The sequence below is a fragment of the Vulpes lagopus genome, chromosome 14 (genome assembly GCF_018345385.1).
Source record: "Vulpes lagopus strain Blue_001 chromosome 14, ASM1834538v1, whole genome shotgun sequence".
Lineage (NCBI taxonomy): Eukaryota > Metazoa > Chordata > Mammalia > Carnivora > Canidae > Vulpes > Vulpes lagopus.
In genome coordinates, this window is record NC_054837.1 from 14,199,951 (window position 1) to 14,221,402 (window position 21,452).

The following is a 21,452-nucleotide window of genomic DNA, read 5'->3' on the forward strand; positions in this document are numbered from 1 at the left end:
CACTTAATCTATGCCACAAAGATGACATTTCCATGTTTTAGAAGATGGCCTGGGCTCAACAGATTGTCCATGGAAATGTAGAATAAATTTCTTATGTCTTTCAGTCCCTTCTTTCCATTGAAAATCCTATGGATGAAACAAAATTAGGTAAAAGGAGAAAAGGTTTGCTCTTACCCCATTCCACCGCGTCCTCCTCCCCGCCCACCTCTGCTCATGCCTCCACGATCAAATCCCCCTCTTCCCCTGCCCCGGTTATCAGGGCCACTCATGCTCCGGTTCTCTCCTGGTCCGGAAAATCCTCCAGACTCCTGCCCATAAACACCCATGCTACTGGGGTGGTCCTGTCGGAATGAACCTGAGGAAAGAGTCACATCTGTAAGCCATGGACCAGCATTTGAACACTGCCTGTTGTACTTTCTCCTGGAATCACAGAATGCTCAATCGCAAGGCACTAACCAAGGCACCATCTTCTGAAGTAACCTTACATAGTTAGCCTAGAATAAACCACCCAAATAAGAAATGAGCCCTCTGGTCAACAGTTTACAGGGTTTTGTATCCTAGGATGTCTCCAAAAGCTGTTTTAAAACTACTCTCAGGAAACAAAATAGCAGGCAGGTTTCTTAGGGCTTAAAGGTTGGGCTCCATCAAGAAGCACTACTCATTTCATAGCTATAATGAAACACGCCCATGGATGAAGTACAATGATCCAGATAAAAATTAAATTGGGAATGCAGTTTTGAGTTTTTGGTTACTTTTTTATGGATTTAAACAAACAAAAATCCCCAAAACATATCATTTACTTGACTATCAAAACTGCAGTAGTCTTCAACAGCTACCTGCTCGCTTCCTTACTGAGTGGGTGGGTAGGCCACAGGAATGCCAGCTTTACTTACTGTATTATAGCCTCCTCAAAGAGAGCGAGGCTAACGTCCTATAATATTTTCTCTGGTTAGTTACAAACTCTCTTTTCTTTATTTTTTTTTTTTTGCAAAGTACACTAACAACAATTAAATTGGAGAAAAGCATTTATGTCTTTAATGGGATATCCAAGCAGTTAGCTAGGATGTTATGTCCTAAAGATGCATCCTGGAGTCCAAAAGTAAATAGCGACAAAGAGCATTTCCCCATGTTCAGAAACTCCAAACATAATCATTCTTATTTGGTTTTCTCTCTTAGCAACTCACTCTGCTGCCCGTAGCTGCTGCTCTGTTGGCTATATTGACTTGGAGCCTGGCTGTAGGATCCAGTTTGGGGGGGATAACTAGTGGGCGGCTGCTGCCCATAGCTGCTTTGTTGACCATAGCTACTCTGCTGTCCATAGCTGCTCGGCTGCCCATAGGTGTTCTGCTGAGAGTAACTGCTCTGATCATAACTAGTCGGCTGTGTAGAGGAGTAGCTGAAAGAAAGAAAAAAAGCTTATTAGGAAGGAGAAGCTTATTTCTTTCTTCAAGCCTCCTAAATACGAGACATTCATATCGTGACATAGAAACCCTTAAAAATGCACTTACTTTCTAAATATCAACAGTTTGAATTTAAGCAAATATATCTGTATTCAGAATAAAGCTTTAAATGCAAAGGAGAAAATTAATGCAAACCAATCTATACAACATACAATCCTTAGAGACTCCTTTTACCCCCCACCCTCTTAAAACCAGTGTTCGATTAAATTCAAGGCAAATTTGTGAGTTTGATGTTTCCTGAATTAAGGAAGAATATGTGCACAGGGACCCAGGGCAGGCTGACCCAGTGAAAAAGCCATAGAGGTAAAGGAGGCAGTTAAGCACTGTAGTTCTAAACCTGCTTCTAATAATTCCTTCAATCATGACAGTGACTGTTCTAAAGGTACAAGGCTCTTGGTGTGTATACGGTCACACAAATATGGCAATTTTCTCTTGATGATCTGTCCAAGTTTCAAACTGTTTTGCTATATATCATACATGCTTTTGAACTTTCAGACATGCCTGATTATCTATGAAATCTGGGCATTCATGAAGAAAAGACAGATAAGGAAACTTCAGAATCAATGCACTGTACTAAAAGTATTTTTAACGTGTTAGCCACATTGCAGGGAAACTAATCAAAGATACCTTCTTGAGTAATGATAAAGCTTCAAAGAACTGCTATTAAACTTTAGATGAACTATAATAACAAAAATCAAAAAACATTATATTTAAGAGCACAACTAAACTAAGCCTCAATCACATCCCCCAACATGGCTGTAAGGACTCAATAGCTTCTCTTCACTGAGTGTACCTATTCAACAGGCCAGATGCACTACCCTCAGCAACACAGGCTGGCTCAGCGAAGAACTGCCATAAGCCCTGCCCACTGTTGCTCCACGCTGTACACTTACCTGTCAGTTGTATTTGCTCCCAAACCTGTCCACATCTGAGGCACTTTTAATATGTAAACCAATGAAATTGAGTGCAAAAAAGGTAAGTGCTACCTCTAGCAAAACTAGGGTAACACTTTAAGACACAATTCAGATAGCTCATTTGAAAACCTGCTTCTAATTAAATGTGCGTGTGAAAACCTGCAGTTCTTCCTCTGCTTTACAAGAAACCCAAATGAGACACTGTAGCTGCTGGGGTAGTTAAGTAAAACAGTGCCATATAAACCTGTAGACTTGTAGACTAGAGCTCTGGATGAAAGGCCCTGGCCCAATCAATCATTATGGACCTCTGAGTTAAATAAGAAATGATTAAAGTGCAGTTTTTTAAAAAAATGTCCTTCAAAGGTTTTAATGTAACATTGAATGGTCAACCTTATCACTGAGAGAGTCAGAGAACTCATTTCACCTGAGGAAGAATCTGGTCAACAGTCTGAAAATAAAACCTGTGATTCTACTAGCTCACTGGCCATGAGGACAAAGATAATACTGACCTGGTAGGAGGATAAGATGGTGGTGCTGTGACTGGCTGCATGGGGTAGCTCCCAGGTACCTGGGGATAACTGTAGTTACTCTGTCCATATCCTAGGCTGGGCTGGTTGTAACCCCCTGTGCTAGATTGAGGTTGACTAGTCTCAGCGGGTTTGTTACCATCCTGTGGTCTAAAAGGAGAAATAAAAAAGTAAGACTTTTTCCCTCGACCATAAAACTTTAGGTAAGAATGCTAAAACCTCTGAGCAATGTGCAATGTTAGGATTGAGCTTGGAAGTAAATACAACTATAAACTGAACTACATCAAACCCAGCCTCAGTCCAACTATATTTGCTGGAAGAAAACACTAAGAAGGGGGAGAATTAATCACATCCACAGATGAGATACCAACATGTTACATTTGTTGCACACTAGCAGCAATCAAAGGCAGTTACGATTATGTTCTATTGACAACTTAAGTGATCTGGGAGGGGAAGTGGTTTGTTAGGGAAGAAAATGCTTTTACTCAAAAAGGACTGTTGAAGACAGACTAGAAACTTCAATAATAATGCTGAAGTTTCAGGTCAGAATAACATTTATAGAAGTTCATGGGCACTTATAAATTTGGATTACTATGAGTTTAGACTTCTCATTTATTAAGAGCAGACTTGAAAATACATTTCCTAAGTTGGACTGACATAAGTAAGTCTCCATAATGGAAATACCAGAATAGAGGAGGGACCCCCCAACTTCCAGCCCCAGCTCCCAACAACCCTTGAACTGGGAAATATTAAGTAATGAAAACCAATCCCAAAGGAAAAAAACAAAACAAAACCCCAAGGGTTTTTCTATTACCTCTCAGCCCTAACAGTTTGCAACAAGAGTGTAGCACAGTGAGCTTGAGCTATTTTAAGCAAACCCCCAAGAATCGGCAGGCAAACCAGATGGATGTGGAAGTGTACTGGTTTCTCCAGAGCTGAAATGGGTCAGAAGCCCCCTCTTTCTAGTGGAAAAAGGAGTTGCTGACACTGATCATGAGGCAGTTTTAAAGTGTAAGGATTGAAAATCAAGGAAAAAAACAAAAACAAAAACCAAAAACATTATTTTATAAAAATCAATAAATAACCCCCCACACTCCTGCTATGGCTTGGATATACCGTGGCAATGATCATCAAATGGGCTTTCAAATAGTTGAAAACATTCTGAAATGCCTAGGTCAACTGAAACGGAGCTTTACAGGAATCCATTAGTTTAATCTACCTACTGCACAGGTTGTGCAGCATATGTAAACTACCAAGTAGCTCTGATTACTCACTGTGCACTTTTAGAAGTAATTTCATGAGTGTTTGCCAGAGCTAATTTCTTACCTCTACACAGTAGGCAAAAAGTCTAGGTTACAAGTTGATTTCTTGTTTATTCCCTAAAAAGTCTTCTTTCAAATCAGAATTCAATGTTCCTTCAAGACTGTATGCAGAAGCCACCTATGTGCATTGCCTAAAGCAAAGACCTGAAATCTTCTGTTAAGTAATAATCAGCACTGTTTACCTGCTAATTAGTCATGGAGTATGAAATGTTTGCCCAAATATTCACCCCAAAGCAGGGTACCCAGTTAAGATATATACTTGCCTGTGATACTTAAATGACCAAGCCACTACAGAATACAGAAAAAATGTCAATTCCTTTAACTCAGATAGCAGTGTATGCTTCCCACCTCCCCTGTACTGTAAACTGCCAAGTTTTTCCCAAAGAGAAAGTTGTTATCAATTTACAAGGTCAATAAAATCAAAAGTGCAATTTTATCAGTAGTTCTGTTGTGAAGGGAAATACACTCTCCGTTTTTCTCTGGGTTTGGTAAAGTAAATATAATAGTCTCTTCCTATCCCAAAAGATCACTCTTCTGAAACTAGACTAAGGTACCTAGAAACTGGTCAGTGACATTCCTCATCTTGGCCCCTGGACAGCACCATTTTTCCACTAAATGGAGAACGATGTATCTGTGGTGTGTTCTCTAGAGCATTCCTGTGATGACTTTAAGAACATACTCAACCATCTAAAAGTAAGTATGTTAAGAGTAACCACTAAAGAAAAGGAATGAAGTCCTGGATACTGTGTTTGTAATTGTTCTCTTTCCTGAAACAAGCTGATGTGCTCTCAGAACTAGGGGAGTGTGGCCTTACCTTGCAGGTGCGGTGGCTGCTGGCTGCTGCCCATAGGCTGGGTAAGCAGGTTGAGTGCCATATGCAGATTGAGCTGCATAGGAGGCCTGGGTGGTAGTGACCGTAGCAGTGGTGGTATCATAAGCACCAGTGCCGTACCCCTGGACAGGCTGACTGTATGCCTGGGGGGCAGTTGGAGTAGTATAACCTAGAACAAAGGAGAACTACATCAGATTTCTGGCTCCTCAGAGAGCTGCCTAGACACTTGTTAAAAGAACAATTTGTAAACCACCTACTTTAAACCATCACAATATTTAGCCCCTTTAAAAACTTCCCCTCCAGTATGAGTAGCAACAAACCAATATTTAAAAAGCCTAAGTTGTCTGGAAGTACCCAGTTTTCACTCTGAAAAGAGCACTCTCTTTTGCGATAACACCACACCTAACAGAAAGGGAGAAACAAGAGTCTGCACAGAAAGCGTTGGAAAAAACAAGATTTCTCCTGCTGCACCTCCCCTCTGGATCCAATAGGAAAAAAGTCTGCTTTTGCTGATTCTGTATTGGTTTTGCTAGCAGGCCTTCTTAATAATTTTCTTAACTACTTGAGTATCCCAAAAAAACTCTCAAGCAGAATAAAATGTCCCAGAAAGGGAAGAGGCAATGACACACTGCTAATATAGCTAAAAATAATGACCCAGGTAGTAATAGTTTTAGCATTAAAACTTGTAATTTGGAATTCCTTTGCTTTCAGTCCCAAGCATTCCAACATGGGCAGTTCGTGTTTAATTAAAGAAACTGAAGTTCCAGGGAAGATGTGTTTAATTTTCAGTGGGAGATGTCCAAGAACTGCTACTTTTGTTTCAGGTAACAACAACAACAAAAATGCTTGTTTGGAGCACTAAATTTTGAAAAGGCAAATGAGTAATAAGATACTGCAAATTACATTTGCTTAAGTATAACCAACAAAGGTTATTCTATTTGATCTTTCCGGTAAATGATTTTAATTAAACCTAATACTCCCCAAATAAACCTTTAAAAGGTAAATGTTTTTCATACGACAAAACCATCTAAGATTCTTCTAGGCTTGTCATCAATTACCCACCTCCACCATTCCTTTCTTATTGACCCACCACAAGCAAAAACGTCGTCTTCCTGTTCGGCAGTATTGAAAGTAGACCCTACAGCCAGCCCCACGCTACTGCCCTAACTAGTTATCACAAAGACCTGATGCAAAAAAAAAAAAAAAAAAAAAGACCTGATGCATTCATAGGTGTGAGGCAAACCCAGGTAGGCTGTCTCTCCCTAGTTCTTGCCCCTACCAGACCAGGTAGGATGCACACCCTTTCAGTCTGGAACTTGGGCTTGGAGTGTGACAAAAGGCCCCTCTCAAACCTGCAGCTCCTAACAGTCCTAACAGTCCACGTCCTGTGAGATGTGTTATAACCTTTCCTGGTACTGTGCTCTTCTTTCTGATTCCTTCTCATGGTCAGTGAGCACAAGCCAGCCATGCAATAAAAAGTGGGTCTAGTTCTCAACATTTACATCCAACCAAAAAGTTTACATCTCACTAAAGTAAAAAAGTAGTTTCAGTACTTAAAACAAATCTTGAATTAAGAGCACTCATTTTAGTTAAAGTTTATGGCCTTAAAACATCAGTTAGAATAAAGTGTCCTCACTATACACAAAACTTACTAGCCAACAACAAATTCCAACTTCTCTTTGTACAATCTAAAGTGTCACCTCCTGTAGCACAGAGTGTAATGATAATTCTGAAATTATACACAAAACAGAGCCCCAAGCAATGGAAGTTTTTTTGGTTGTCATGTCATTCATTTGTTTATTTAATTTAAAAGTTCCTTGCAGAGTCCAAATATCAACCATATAAAGCACTCATTTAACTGGAATCTAATTCCACCTACCCTATTACTCCTACACAGATTTTTCCCCCTACGTGATGACAAGGCTAACTATAAGATTCACAAAGGCAATTAAACACAACAACAATGCCTGATCAGGGCAATAACTATATTATAAAACTACGCAGTAACTGTTAGAGCCTCGTAGTGCTAAAAATTACGGTAATAGACACTGGGCTAATAATCTTTTAATTAATCTCTAGTACCCACACAAACAGCCAAGCAAATGAGCAAAAATTAACAGAGCAAAATGATTTAATGACAATAAAAAAGACCAACGCCAAAAGACAATACGTCTACTCTGTGCTGATGACTTTAAGGAAAAAGGTAGCAAACATTACACAAATCAACCAAAATTTTTGTTCAACTTGAACAGTAAAAACTCAAGTTTGTATTAATGAAATGAGATTTATATGGCCACTTTCTCTGAAAGCTTAATTTTTAAAAATTCTATTAAGAAAAAGGGGTCTTATACAATCCCTTTCAGTAATTATCCAATGACCTTTAGTATAAACACTAAGGAAAAAAGTGTGCTTGACCCCACTTACTACCTGTGAGGGTCTTAACTTAGATTGGTTCAGCCTCAGTTTGCCCATCAGGTTTAATTCTAGTCTCTACATTCCAAAGGTTGATGGGAGCATTAAGGGAGGTATGAGTGGTTCTCTACAAACTATAAAATCCATACAATCAGTCCTTATTAAATACAATCTCTTGCTCATCAAAGCCACCGGTTTCCGTATCAGAATGTCCTACGTTTTTGTGCTCAAAGTGGGGCTTGTTCAACTGACGACAATGAGAACATAGGATGCTAGAGAACCTAGAAGACTCCTGCATTTTCTACAAATGACTTTATCATGTCCCTATAAAATGGTCTAGAGACTCCAAAGGCTTAATCTAAGTTGTACTACTTATTTCCAAAGGATAGTCTTTAAAAATGAGGGAAAGTGGTCAAAAGCTACAAACTTGTTAAAAAATAAATAAATCCCAGGGATGTAACCTATAGCATAGTGACTATAGTTAAAATTTTTTTTAAAGGATTTTATTTACTTATTCATGAGACACACACAGGGAGAGAGCGAGAGGCAGAGACACAGGCAGAGGGAAAAGCAGGCTCCATGCAGGGAGCCCGACGTGGGACTCGATCCTGGGACTCCAGGATCAGGCCCTGGGCTGAAGGCGGCGCTAAAGTGCTGAGCCACCTAGAGATCCCGGTAAAGAGATCTTAAATGGTCTCATCGCGAGAAAAAGAATCTGTTAACTGTGTGCCAATGGTATGTTAGCGAGACTTTCTGCGGTGATCATTTCACAACATATATAGATATGGATTTATTAGGTTGTATTCCTAAAACTAATATTGTATGTCAACCATTATCAATAAAAAATTGGAAATAGCTTGAATATGCAAAGTTCATCTCATGATTTCAAAATTCTGTGCTAAAAATTCAAACCGCATAGTTTAGTTCCAGCTGTTCCTACAATTAAAGCTAACACCAGCAGCAAGTATAACCATTTCCCATCTTATTTGAGATATTAGTTACACAGATTAGGAAATACTTCCCATCAAGTCCAGGACACTGACATTCAGGGAAATAAATTTACAGATTTCCTCCTACTAAAAACTCTAAGACTACATATAACTTAGGGAACTGAAAATAGTTTGAATAGTTTTTACACTTTCAAGACTTCTATATTTAATATTCTCTTATAAACATAAGAGTGGGTGAGTGGGGAGAAGGTAGGGATTCTGAAATGTTACATAACAGCGCTAAGCAAAAATTCTTATAAATTTTTCACATACTCCACTCAATCCTATTATTAAGGTACAACTTATTCTAATTCTCAGAGTTGCTTATTTCTTAGCTCCCCTGGAATGCTGTTATTTAAGAACATATTATGAATTAAAAGAATTCATTAACATTTAAAACATAAAATAAAATGTGTCTGGACTAGAAACCAACCAAGAGACAAACATTACATGCAGGGTGGCAATCTGTTCTTCTAAATAAATCTACTCATGCAATCTATCCTTCAGGGAATAGGGGGAAATCAGCTGGGGAATAGTTATCTGAAATACCTTTGGGAAGGTGAACAACCTTCTATTAAGGCTTGACACAAATAATGTAAAATAAAGCAAAACCTTTCCCAAAAATCACAAAGAAAAGGACATGGATCTGTGAATGGCACCTGAAGCAGTTTCCCATTAGCACCTTGTTGTGTGTGATGTTAGAAAGTTTGAGGGTTAAACAGATGAAAACACCTAAAGGGTAACATTACAGGGTTAGACAAGATGGAAAGCATTTCCCATGCAAGAATGAGCAGGATAGTCAAACCTGTACTGGTCCCTTCTACTGTGGAAAGCACAAAACAAAAAGTAGAGGGTACACTATCAGATGAAGCAAACAGATGTGAAAATCAGTTTGATTTTAAGTAGCTCACTTTAAGAAGGCTCATTCTTACCCAGTATTACCATTTAGCACAATCTCGTATATATTCTCCATTTTGTTATAAGATTATTCAATACACTGTATGAAATAGTTAAAAGGAAATTACCCCACCCCACATTCTATTAGAAATCCTTTAGGAGACTATAAGGGGGAAGGGGGGTAAAAATAAAAAATAGCTTCTCCTAAGAATAAAGGATCCTCAGATGCCAAGGTATGGACCAGAATGTACACCTGAGAGCATAAATAACAAGATTCTTAGCAAACACCCCAGTAGCTATGACCCAAAACTCTCTCCAGGGCAGGCCTTACCAGCGGGAGGCTGTCCATAAGAAGTTGCATAGGCGGTTTGCCCATAAGTCGCAGTGGTCTGAGCCTGGGTATAGCTGACATCAGTGGGCTGTCCATAGGTTCCATAACTCTGCTGCCCATATGCCTGCTCAAAGAAAATGGATACATACAAGAAATATATATATATATATACACACACATATATATATATATACACACACACACACATATACATACATAAATAACTTTCTATTTTAACAAAAAAACTGATCAACTTATTTCTAAGTTTCTAATTTGGGAGAACCAAAGCCAAAAATACTGCTTTCTAGTAAAGACTGTAAAAACCAGACAAGTGATCACAGTATCATGAATGCTTGCTTTCCTTCATCTTATCCACTCATATTTTTATAAACTACAAAAAAGTTCCTGAGATAATGAGGAAAAATCTCAGTTAAATAATACAGATTAACAAGACACACTCAAGGGATAGGCAATAAAGGACCAGGTGTATAATTGCCAGCACTTAGTGTAGCACACTTTCAGCAACTGGAAACAATGTTAGGAAGACAAAATGAACCAAGGGAAAGAACATGAAAATAGGATTAAATCTGTTAGTTTTGAAAACCAGATTTCCAGCCTGACATCAAGATTTAAAAACTATTACACCACTTCAAAGAAAATGAACTAGAACACTGCAAGTCTCCTTAAGGTTAACACCTCAAGAACTGTCTTTCAAACTTGGACATCAGTAATACTTAAAACCTGGAAAAGTATGGGGCATTCTCCCAGATATTAGTAGCATGATCACATTCTAGATCTGAATGACCGGTTAGGGAAAATCTGCCAGAGACATCACACTTCTGTCTGTCCTAGAATGTCTCCATGGCTGTTATTAGTATCCATTTTATGTCACGGACCATTTCAGAATTTGAAGTGGTCTTGAGAAATTCTGAACACTAAGACACTAATTTCTAGAATCTGTTGGCCTAAGCTTTTAAACACAAACTCACGTACTGGAAAGAGCTCAGCAGCTCAGTGGCTAGGCAGCCATACAGAGCTGACCCTGTCATTTAACTATGTGACTGGGCAAATGATCTATCTATGCACTGCAATTTTTTATCTGCAAAATGTCCTAATAACACATCCTTTTGCAGAACCACTGCAAAACTAAATAATTTAATAATTATTAAACATAATACAATATGCAGAAAGACCAAATTCTGAGCAAGGCACTTAACTTGAGAAATGATACTAGAAAGGTATGGAAAATTAGCAACTCCCAGTTTGGGGATGGTGTCATTTATAATGGTAACCCCACTGTCAAAGTTTAAAACGCCTGGGTATTTTTAAGATTATCAGCACATCATACTTTTCTATTACTTGATTTTTTTTAAAAAAAGAGCTGTATTAGCTATTTGTTTTGATGGCTGACAAATATTTTGTTTAGGGATGTAACTGCATATAATTATCTTAAAAATTACCTGGGTGGTCTGTGCATATCCTTGAGTTGGTTGGGCGGTGTATGCACTGTAGCTGTAAGAGAAATTAAATGCAAAAACTGAATATAGAACATTCAGACTCCATTATGAAATCCTCTACAACTCCAGGAGGCTTGGTACTCTAAAAACATTATAATCAATCACATCCAAAGTACTGTTATAAAAGACTAACTTACCCCTGCTGGGCTGCAGCTTGGCTGTAGGTACTGTAATCTAGAGAAAACAAGGAGAAAAAATAATGTGAAGTCAGCAGAGACAAGGAGAAAGAAAATGGGGGGGGGGGGGGAGGAATTCAGGTGCAGGAAGATAAATTATTTAAACTGTTTCGAGAGGAAGTACAGGCCGATACAAGTCCAAATGGGTATCTCTTCTCTCTTAACAACAAACCAAAAAATGAGTCTAAGCCAGTTAAACTCAGAAAGTTTGAAATACAGTGCCAGCTAATGAGGTCAAGATCAGCTGATTTGGCAGATACTTCGAAGGTTCCCCTGACCACAACTCCCTCCCACCCCAACTGCAGGCTGTCATTTCAAATACATGATCATCATCCTAAGACTAAGAGAAAAAACAAGATGAACCGAGAGGATCAAAAGTTTTACTTTCATATAAAAATGAAGCATGTCACAATATTATAATGTTTAACATCACACTGATTACATTACTATCTATATCTCCCCCCAAACTAGTTTTTCTATCACTCCCGCATTTTAGCATTTTGAAAACCATCCCAATTCCTTAGCAGGGCGGTGACATGGAATGACAAAAAAGGACAGTCATCCCAATCCAGTATTTTTAAGAACTTCCCAACTGTATCAGGACTACATCTTTACAATAAATCAAAGCTAGACACGATATAAATCACAGCAGAGTTAAGAAATCTTGATAACTGGCAGAGAAGAAAGCATGTAGTCTTTTTGGGAGTAATTTGCTTTTAGGTATCATCTTTTAGAAACTCAAAATAACTTCAACTCAAAAACAAAACCCCACAACTTTTCTTCCAGTCTCTTCTCTTTCTATATAATCTTTCCTGTAATTTCTCTTTTCATATGAAATGTAAAACATGCATAAAAGGACTGAAAACTCTAGTTCACTGAGGTGTCTACAAGTAGTGAAAACAAAGAGGAAATAAAATGGTTAAGTTTTCATAGCACCACTGAACTAAACATATATTTTTTAAAAAGTCATTTCAAAAAAATCTGCCCAATGCTTTGCTCTCCACAAGAAATCTGTATCTTATCCCATGTTAGAAGGCAGTACTGCCATTAGCACTGAACAAAAGGGTCCTTTCTTTTTCAATCAGAAAGTAGCCCCTCATTTGAAAACAACAATGGACTTCTAGGTCTCCACGGAGGGGTTTCTACCCCCACTTTATCCAGTCTGCCTCACAGTCCACCTGGCCAGATTTTTTTCTTTTCTGAATCCATTTTTTAAGTAAGCTCACCTTTCTACTCTCTACCTTAACTACATTCCTTCTTCTGTACACCCTTAAATCAGAATCCTGATTCATCAATATTATCAAATCAACTGCCCATGTATAATAAACACATTAATTTATTCAAAACAATCTTAAGGCATTTTAAGGTTAAACCTTAAGGCATTTTCCATAGCACTACAAGTCATGCTTTCTATGTAGTGCATAAAAGTAAATGCAAATCACTTCTTCCATGTGGCATTAACAAAACAAATGAAGCATCAAAAATAAAATATTTCAACCTACATTTCACTGAGGTGTCTCATGTTAGAAATGATTCTAAATTGCTGACATGGAAGTTCAACTTTGCAAAAGGACTTTTACACAAGAACAGTTATGTAAAACAGAAAACTGGCAAAGCTGATATGGAACAAGGAATGATCTCAGATCAGTGTGAAACCAGCCCATCTAGTCCCACACTGGTGGACTAAGGGAGGTAGCAAATTTGTTTGAGAACTCATGTTACCTACCTACAACTCACAAACATTGTAGGGACTAAAAAATGTTAGTTACACAATGGTCAGATTTTTTTTTTTTTTAAGCAGTCAGTCATGCTTTGTTTTTAACCCCCAAAACGTGCAGCTGAATACTTTACTAAAAATATAGGACAGGTTGAGAAAAGGGAGCCGTAATCCAGAGGGCCGCTAAAGTGTTGGCAAGGTTCTCTTTCTTGGCGGTTACTTGGGAGTTTGCATTGTATTTCTTTGTTAAACTAAACATATACTCTACTCTTCTATACTTACTGTACACAAGAAGCATCTAACATTACCCAAAGTGTGGCTTTGAGATACTTTATAGTTCTCACTATCCAAAAAGTAGAGATTTAGAGCTTCAGGCTATGTAGGGAATTAGAGTAGTATGGGGCAATTTGTGGGAACCAAATGCTTTGCTACAAGGTCAAGAAGTTAAGGGCTTAAAAGCTCTTGAAAGGTCTAGCCTCATGCTTTCATTTGAAGGAAAGGAAACCAAAGTATGTGATTTCTCAAAGATCCTCCAGCTGGCCGACTACTGTGGGTCTACATAAAACACAACTGTAATTCTAATACAGTACGTGGAGATTTCCAATAAACAGCTTGGGCAAAGTAAACCAAGAAACTGGCATGTCCAGCCACGCAAAAATTTCACCATACATATTTAGACTCCCCACCGTTCAACAGCGAACGGAGAGTAGCACTCTCCCTTACAAAATTCAAACACTGCAAGGAAGAGGAAGGTGGAAAAAGCTCTGCGGAAACCACTTCCCACCAGGATGTGTCTTGGACTGTGGTATTTCAGAGTCCTCTTCGAGCGGCACTCTGAACCCTGGCACCAACGGCCAGCATTGACCTGCCGTTTACTGATCACACAGCTCGGGAAGGCTTAAATTGTAAGTTGCTGGATTCTGGACCCGTTTCAAACTGCATCGCACAAGGACCCAGAGCTTTTCCGGTCTTCCCTCGACTTCTCCGACCGCACGCAGGCCTGGTGTCAGAAGGCCTAAGAACACCCCCCTAGAGGCAAAAAAAGCCCCACCCTACCAATAACCGCAGGTTAGTGCACAAACAGGCCGCCAACTGCAGGTGACGTTTAGGTTACAAGGTTAAACAACTCACGCATCCCTGACCACCCTAGATTGCCACATTCGAGCTCCCACCCCGAGCTTTCTTTCAAAATCCAGCATGGGTCTCCTTTCCCTCGTCCGTCAGTCCACGAAATAAACAAGCCTGCAGACCTAACCTGGGCGAATAAACTTGCGAGGCGATGGCTTAAGCATGATTCAAATGCCGACTCGGGCCTTTTGTTTCTCCTAGGTCTAAGAGGCCAGAATTTTCTTTCTGGCCTCGCGATCCGGGTTGGTCTTATTATACAACGGATTTACCTCAGCGTTTGCTTAAAAATGGCCCTGGGAAGCCACTTAATTGCTTTTTGGGGAGTAAAGGAGGGGGCCTTAGTAAGAGTAGAACCGAAGCGGCCCGGGGGGCGGTGCTCTGAAGGGGGAAGCACATTCCACCCAAAGCCCAGTAGGGCAGAAGTTCGGTTTGGGGCTGGAAGACGCCGAGAGGGCAGCTCGGCCGCGCCGGACGCCCCAGCCGACCAGGCCATTACGGGGCGCCCACTCGTAGGTCGGCACTCCTCGGCTCACAAACCCACGATGCCTTTTTTATTTGCTTTTTTTTCCCTGGGCTTCTCTGCGAAGCAGAGTCGCCCTCCGGCTCGGGCCGCATCTCTGGCAATGGGGGAGGGGGAGAGTCAGAGAAGCGCGCTGCGGCGGCTCCTCGAGCAGCCGTCGACCCCCCCACCCCCCGCCGCCGCCGCCGCCTCCGGTTTAGGGGTGCCGCGCTCGAGGCCTTGCCGAGCCCTCCCCCAGCCCCCACGCGGGGCCCCGGAGGCCGCAGGCCCCGCCCACGTGGCGGGCGGCCCGGAGCGCGGGGCCCGACGGCCGCCACACAATGGAGACCGCGGCAGGCCCCGCGCGCCCCCGCCGCCGCATGCACCTCGCGCGCCGGGGGCGCCGGAAGGTTCCAGAACCGGCCTTCCCGGTGGGGGGAGGGGAGAAGAACGCGGGCCCTCGAGCTCGTCGGGCCGCGGCGGGTACCTCACACCCCCTCGGCAGCTCCACTCAGTCGTCCCGGCCACCCCTAGAGACGAGCAGCCCCAGATTTGGGTGTCCCGGCCGTCGCCGGCGCGACCACTGTTCCCCCACACTCACCCGTGGACGCCATTTTCTCTCCTTCCCTCTCGTTCTCTCAACGTCCGTCTCCCTCTCGCTTTCCCTCTAGGCGCCGCACTGCGCAGGCGCGAAACCCGCAACCTCGGGCGCTACCATCGGGCCAGGCCACGGGGGTGACAGAAGGAGGGATGAACTACAGTTTTCTCGTCCTTCCCGCCCTCAACTCCTGTCCCAGTGCTCTCTAAAGGGCGCTGGACTTGACGTGTGGGCCGAAATAGCACCGAAGGGTCCGGAGCGGCGGGTGAGCGGGTCTTGGTATCAAGCCGGAAAGATTCTCCGCACGAGGCTAAGCTCTTCGGAATGGTTTCGTCCGCTGGCTCTAGGGACCGTCTCTGAAGAGTCTGCCTTGGAGGGACACGGAGGCCGGCGGGAGGGCTGGGGGAAGGGACCCGGGCCTAGAACAACTGCTGACTAATCGGCGGGCGGCGGGGGAGGGGGTGGCGCGCTGGCTCGGCCGGGGTCACGCGCTCGAGTTCAGGCAGAATGGGCTCGGGGCTCTCTGGCCTCGCCGGGAAGCTGGAGTCCCGACTCCCAGCCAGGGGCCCCGCCCGGCCTTCCGGGGGCCGGGGGCGCGCTCTGCAGTGAGTACCCCGGACACGTGGCCTGGGCCGGAGGGGGAGGGGGAGGGGGCCGAGGCGGGTGGGCTGGATGGGAGGCCCGGAACGCCGCACCCGATCCCGAGGCCCCCCCCCCGCCCCCCCGTAACGGTCAAGATTGAGAAGGCCCTTTAATCTTAATCCCCCATCCAATACCCATATTTTTACAGAAGGGGAAACTGAAAGCCCAGGGAATTTGGGTACTTTTACTAAAGTCACAAAGCTGAGTCCTACCCACACCCCAGGACCCCCACTCTCTCTAGCACTCGGAAGAATCTTTCCCATCCTTCCCATTCTGTCCTCCGAGCTTCCCAGTAGGGTAGGCAGGGCCAGATGGTGCACAGCCCCATTTTATCGATGAAGAGACTGAGCCCCAGAGGGTTCCAGTTCTGTTTGTCCGTGGGCAAGTCCTTAGCCTTTGTAAAGTGCGAGTGGGCAGGTGGCTGTGAGGTTGCAAGAGGAGACTTGCAGTTGGTGTCTTGGCTCGAGGCAAGGCTGGCACCTGTCCGCCTTCCTGGACTCAATCTAGTCACCTCAGGCAGGTGCCCAGGCCCAAGGAAGGGCAGGGCTCACCCAAATCTTTCCGCGGGACCTGGAGCCAAGCTAGAGTCTCTCTTTCAGTGAACACATATGGAGAACTTGGGGATGAGTAAGACGAGGGCACTCCCACCTGCCCCCTGCCCAGACCACTGGTCCAGGAAGAAAAAGACAGGCCAAGCTGTGCTTTACTAGATAGGATAAGATCCATGAAGCAGGAAATGGGGACATTTGAACTGGGCTTCAAGGGGGTGAGTAGGAGTTTGCCTATTGGAGAGATGGAGGGAGGAATGTTGCAGGCAGAGGAGCTTTCTACATTTTTCTGGCAGGAAACAGGAAACCTACAGGTGGATTTTGATGCTGAGGTGGCCCTTGGCAAGGGAGCAAATGAAACAGTTTGGTCTCTCTGGGATTTTGCTTCTTGCCTCATGAAATCAGCTCACTAGGCATCTTGACACAGGCCTAGCCAGGGCTGAGGGGGTTTCAGCAAGTCCTGTGCCTTGTGGGTCAGAGCCTGAACCAGCTAGACTGGAGCAGCTGCTTCCATGTTGAGCCCCCCCCCCCCCCCCCCCCTGGCTGGGCTAGCTGGTGGCTACCTCTGTCTCCCACAATTGGCTGGGATGGCAGGCTACAGTTTATTGAGCAGGAGCTGTGGGCAGGGCCCTGCCTTAGTCCATTCCTTTTTCTCATCCTACAAGGAAAGGATTTTCTTAATTCTTATTTTACAGATGAGGAAGGAGAGGCTCAGAGGAAGGAAAACTTGTCCAAGGATGCACAGCAGGAAGAAGTGGAGGGGATGCTGGAACCTTCTTGCGAAAAGGGGGGTTTAGGGCCAGAGGAGCTGTGCTCAAAGCTGGAAGAAGGGGATGACTCCCTCCAGTGTCACTTTGTATGCACTCAGAGTGTGGGATTCCTGCCTCTTCTCCAGCCCTTCTGCCTCATGCCCTTCCTAATCTGCCTGCCCATTGGCTGGCCTCACCCCTCCAGCAAGGGAAGCTGAGCCTGCATAGAGCTCTAAGGCTGGGCACAGTGGAGGGGAGGAAACACAAAGGTGGCTGGTCTGCAGCCCAAGGAAAAAGGGAGGCAGAGTAAAGCCGGAGATGGCCCTGAGTTTGCCCTGGGGGGCTGTACCCTTTTTTAGGAAATCCAGAACCCCAGTTCAACTTCTCTGGCCTTGTGCCTCCCACTCTAGGCTCTTCTTCAGAGCCCTTTTGGCTCAGCCCCTCCCCATCCTCACACACAGGCAGAGGGGAGGGCAAGATCGTTAAATGCGTGGTTAGGATCTGAGCTCCTCTGTGGTCAAGTTGCTGGGCCTGCCTTTCCAGCTTCAGTCTCTACTTCTGTAAAATGGGGCCATCGGGAGGGTAGTTGAAAGGAAGTTGGATAAAAATTGCAGTCATAACCGTTGTTATTGTTTTCTTTCACCCCTAGCACACAGCCTCAAGACCACTTTTGACACCTTCAGCCTCACTATGTGTGCCCGAGGCCCCCCTGGCTTACCGTCCCCAGCGCTACCCCTTGCCTCCTCTGTCCTGATGCTGCTACTGAGCAGCCTGTGGCTGGTGGGGGCTGGCCCCAGCCTTGCCCTGGCCCCGGAGCTGCTGCTGGACCCTTGGCAGGGTGAGGGCCAGCCCCATGGGCCTCAGAGGATGCAGGAGACATGCTCTAGGGCCTGAGAACAGTTCGCAGGAGTGCCATGCATCCTGCACTGGTCAAGCAGGGAGAGGACCCAGTGCCTGGGCGAAGGTTAGCCTTGGACAGGAGCATGCCCAGTTCATCTGCAACCAAGAAGGGAGGGCAGAGCATCCTGGCAGAGGGGCCAGCAGAGGGGTGGGGGCCTGTAAGTAGGAATTTTTTTCAGGTGGCTTCCCTTTTTGGTGGCTTTCCCTTAAAATAAGAACTAAGACTTTCAACTTAGTAGGAGAATGTGGAGGAGGTCCTGGGAGTTTAAGGAGTGACTCCAGCTGAGTGCCTGTTTCCCACCAAGATGTTGAGTTGCTCTTGAGAGGCCCGAGTGGTGGGTCCAGCACTTTCTGGTTAACATAGCAGGGGAGCAGCCACAGCATTTAGAACCCCTTGGTCCCCTTCATGAGTGATTAAAGTGCTGGCAGTGGGCAGACTTTGGCTCCTGGGGAGAGGAGGCTAGGTTAGCTGGTGTCCCCCAGAGGGTGATTACCAACCTGGGACAGCCTTGGGGGTTAGGGCCACTAACCTGGCACATAAGCTCCTTCTCTCTCCCAGCACACCGGCTGCTGACCCATGCCCTGGGCCACACAGCCCTACCTGGCCTGCTCCTGAGTCTGCTGCTCCTGCCCACATTGGGCTGGTGGCAGGAGTGCCACCTGGGCACGCTGCGGTTCCTGCATGCCTCTGCCCTGCTCGCCCTGGCTGCTGGGCTCATGGGTGTGCTGCTGGCAGGCCTTGGGGTGTCCAGCGCAGCTGGTGGCTGCGGCTACATGCCTGTCCACCTGGCCATGCTGGCAGGGCAGGGTTACCACCCTAGACAGCCCCTGGGGATATTGCCACCGTGGCTGCTGCCATGGCTGCTGCTTGCCTTGACACCACTGCTCAGCTCTGAGCCACCCTTCCTGCAGCTATTTTGTGGCCTTCTTGCTGGCCTGGCCTGTATCCTTTGCCTGGGCTTGGGCCCGTGTGGACACGTGGGTTCTGTGGCTGGGCCCCCAGGGTACCTGGGAGGGAAATGGCACAAGGGGGTCAGGCCCAACAGTGCTGGGAAGAGCTGCACAAACATATTCCCAGAGCATCTCTGAGTTCTCCTCTAGCTGGCTCTGGGCAGGGGGGCTCAGGGCCAACAGCCAGGTAGAGATGCCAACTACAGTTTAAAGGAGAGCCCAGGAGGGCTGAGGTGGCCCAAGGAGCTGCCCAATCTGGCCCTCCCCAGTGGAGGTGGACCTGAGCTAAGATGTGCAGGATGAGGGGTTCAGGGGAAGAGAAGTGAAAAAGAGCAGGCTGGACAGAGGGTATAGGAAGTGCAAGGCCAGGGTGAGAGTGAGCCTGGGGCTCAGCGCTGAAAGGGGGAATACTCGGGGCTGGTGGTGCAGGTACATTAAACACAGGCTTTTGCTCTCAAGATGCTTAATGCCAGTTGGGGGAAACCGTGCCTTTGGAGGGAACAGTAGGCACAGGCTGGTCCCCCGACCATGATTTTTTAGGCCTGGAGACACTAGCTGCCCAGGCCTGGCTGGATCCTGGAGTGAGGAGTATGTTGCCCTGACCGAGGGTGATGGGGAGGGTGTCAGTGGGCCCAAGGGCAGGCCTTGAATCAGACCTGAGCAGTCTCACAGGGCTCTGGGAACAGAGCAGGCAGGGGGTGGCTGAAATGGAAGGAGACTGCTTTTGTGGGGAGACACACTGGCTCTACCTCTTACTGGCAGGTCCCCTTTCTAAGGGCTTCCACCTTGCCCGAGAGCCAGAGCCGACTAGGGTGAGGAGACATCCCTTGCCAGGCCGTAGTGGAGAGACATGAGGGAATGCCTGTCACACACTTGGCTCAGGGCCCAGTGGGCCATGTGGGCTCACCCCTGGCTCGTTTTGGTTTTCCTTGACCAGCCGCCCTGCCCTGGGCAGACAGATGCAGCTGGGGCGTTCCAGTGGCTGGAGCTCTCTGAGAGGCGGCTGCAAGCGTTGCAGGAGGGTGCCTTGTGCAGAGCCCTGGCAGGCTGCTGGCCATTCAGACTCCTTCCTACCCCAGGCAGCCTGGCCGAGCTGCCGGTCATCCACCCTGCTGCAGCGAGGTGAGTGCGATGCTGAAGACACTGGTCCTGCTGGTGGAAGCTGTGGCAGTGGCTGGCAGTCAGGCCCTCTTCTGCTTCTGCTCCTCCAGGCCTCCCACCCCTGGACCTCCTTACATGGCCTCCCCTAGCCTCTGGTCCCGCAGTGAAGGCTCAGCCCAGCTCCCACCAGGCCTGGGGTCTGTGCAGCAGACCTGGGAGGGCTCCTCAGAGGTGGGTATAGCCTGGGCCGGGCCCAGCTTCCCCCCCGGGACCCCGCTGTGGGCAGCCCTGGATGAGCAAATGCTGCAGGAGGGGATCCAGGCCTCACTTCTTGAGGGGCCAGCCCAGTGTCCTGAGAGCCCACTATGGCTGCCTAAGTCCTCCGTCTCCTCTCTGCGGTAAGGCGGGTGGGCAGGGGTGGGTCCCCTGGTACAGGGGCTGGAGGTGGCCCTGACATTCCCTCCCTGTTCCCCTCTCCCCATCCCACAGGCTGCAGCAGCTGGAGCGCATGGGCTTCCCGACAGAGCAGGCAGTGGTGGCACTGGCTGCCACGGGCCGAGTGGAGAGTGCTGTGTCACTGCTGGTTGGCGGGGAGGTGGGCCCTGAGGCCCTGGTGACTCAGGGGAGGGGCGGGCCTGCTCACCCTGAGGGTCCTGGTCCCCCCTAGCACATGCAGGCCCTCAAGTGACCAGAGCCCTGGCCTGTCTGCTGAGAATCATAGTGGGGTACAGGAGATGCCCCTCCAGCACCCCACCCTGGTACTGCTTAGAATAAAAACCAGTTCATTTTTCAACCTGGACCTCTTTGGGGACAGCAGTTGTGTCTGACTCTTCTGTGTTGGGAACAGGGGAGATGAATAAATGAATTAGCAGTGAAGGAATGATGCATTATAGAATAGCCCTTGACGTGCAGAGACAGCGTTACTGTCTTTGAACTGTGCAGGAAGCCATGTCCTCCACCTTGGGGCAGAGGACCTTGTGTTGGGCTGGACCCCCTGCCAAGGAGCATTCTACATGGCTCCTTTCCCAGCTAGTTTCTCCCTAGTCTTCGGTCTCCACCTCCACGAAGACCCGCCTCCAGGAGACTTTCCCTGTCCCCTAGGAATATCCCTCAGTGCCCCTGCTGGACTGGGGGCCGGTTCATCCATCTTTTCAGGCCTGGGAGGTTCCATGGCTGGTGCCTGTGTCCTGCTGGGCCCCCTGCTCAGGAAGCAATGTGGGGGTGCCATGGGGGAGAAGCTTC

General features: G+C 46.0%; 2 protein-coding genes across 5 annotated transcripts in view; one reads left to right on the forward strand and one right to left on the reverse strand.

The window, feature by feature from the left end:
• Positions 1-15,455, reverse strand: part of EWSR1 (EWS RNA binding protein 1) — a 27,998-nt gene extending 12,543 nt beyond the window's left edge. Inside the window, exons 1-8 of one of the 2 annotated variants that reach the window (XM_041728653.1) lie at positions 15,323-15,455; positions 11,339-11,375; positions 11,145-11,196; positions 9,685-9,808; positions 5,038-5,224; positions 2,884-3,051; positions 1,185-1,396; positions 175-355 (exon numbers count right to left, since the gene is read on the reverse strand). In XM_041728653.1, coding sequence (XP_041584587.1) covers positions 175-355; positions 1,185-1,396; positions 2,884-3,051; positions 5,038-5,224; positions 9,685-9,808; positions 11,145-11,196; positions 11,339-11,375; positions 15,323-15,335 — 974 coding nt within the window. In that variant the 5' untranslated portion in view covers positions 15,336-15,455. The remainder of the gene's footprint in view (positions 1-174; positions 356-1,184; positions 1,397-2,883; positions 3,052-5,037; positions 5,225-9,684; positions 9,809-11,144; positions 11,197-11,338; positions 11,376-15,322) is intronic. The other variant, XM_041728654.1, reaches the window with a different exon arrangement.
• Positions 15,449-21,009, forward strand: RHBDD3 (rhomboid domain containing 3). Of its 3 annotated transcripts, XM_041728655.1 has the most exons (7): positions 15,668-15,924; positions 17,205-17,365; positions 17,908-18,096; positions 18,718-19,101; positions 20,069-20,231; positions 20,321-20,608; positions 20,700-21,009. In XM_041728655.1, the coding sequence occupies exons 3-7, from the start codon at positions 17,949-17,951 to the stop codon at positions 20,875-20,877; spliced, it is 1,161 nt and encodes a 386-aa protein (XP_041584589.1). In that variant the 5' UTR covers positions 15,668-15,924; positions 17,205-17,365; positions 17,908-17,948; the 3' UTR covers positions 20,878-21,009. The 3 variants fall into 3 exon arrangements, with proteins under 3 accessions (XP_041584591.1, XP_041584589.1, XP_041584590.1); XM_041728657.1 differs by lacking the exons at positions 15,668-15,924; positions 17,205-17,365 and adding an exon at positions 15,449-15,584; XM_041728656.1 differs by lacking the exon at positions 17,205-17,365 and having other exon boundaries at positions 15,669-15,924.
• Positions 21,010-21,452: the final 443 nt, after the last annotated feature.

Bases quoted from the DNA above. Each gene is read 5' to 3' on its own strand.
- RHBDD3 (XM_041728657.1), top strand. From the start codon at position 17,949: ATGTGTGCCCGAGGCCCCCCTGGCTTACCGTCCCCAGCGCTACCCCTT. The intron at 19,102-20,068 runs GTATCCTTTGCC...CTGGGCAGACAG, and splicing joins CCTTCTTGCTGGCCTGGCCT to ATGCAGCTGGGGCGTTCCAG. The intron at 20,232-20,320 runs GTGAGTGCGATG...CTGCTCCTCCAG, and splicing joins ATCCACCCTGCTGCAGCGAG to GCCTCCCACCCCTGGACCTC.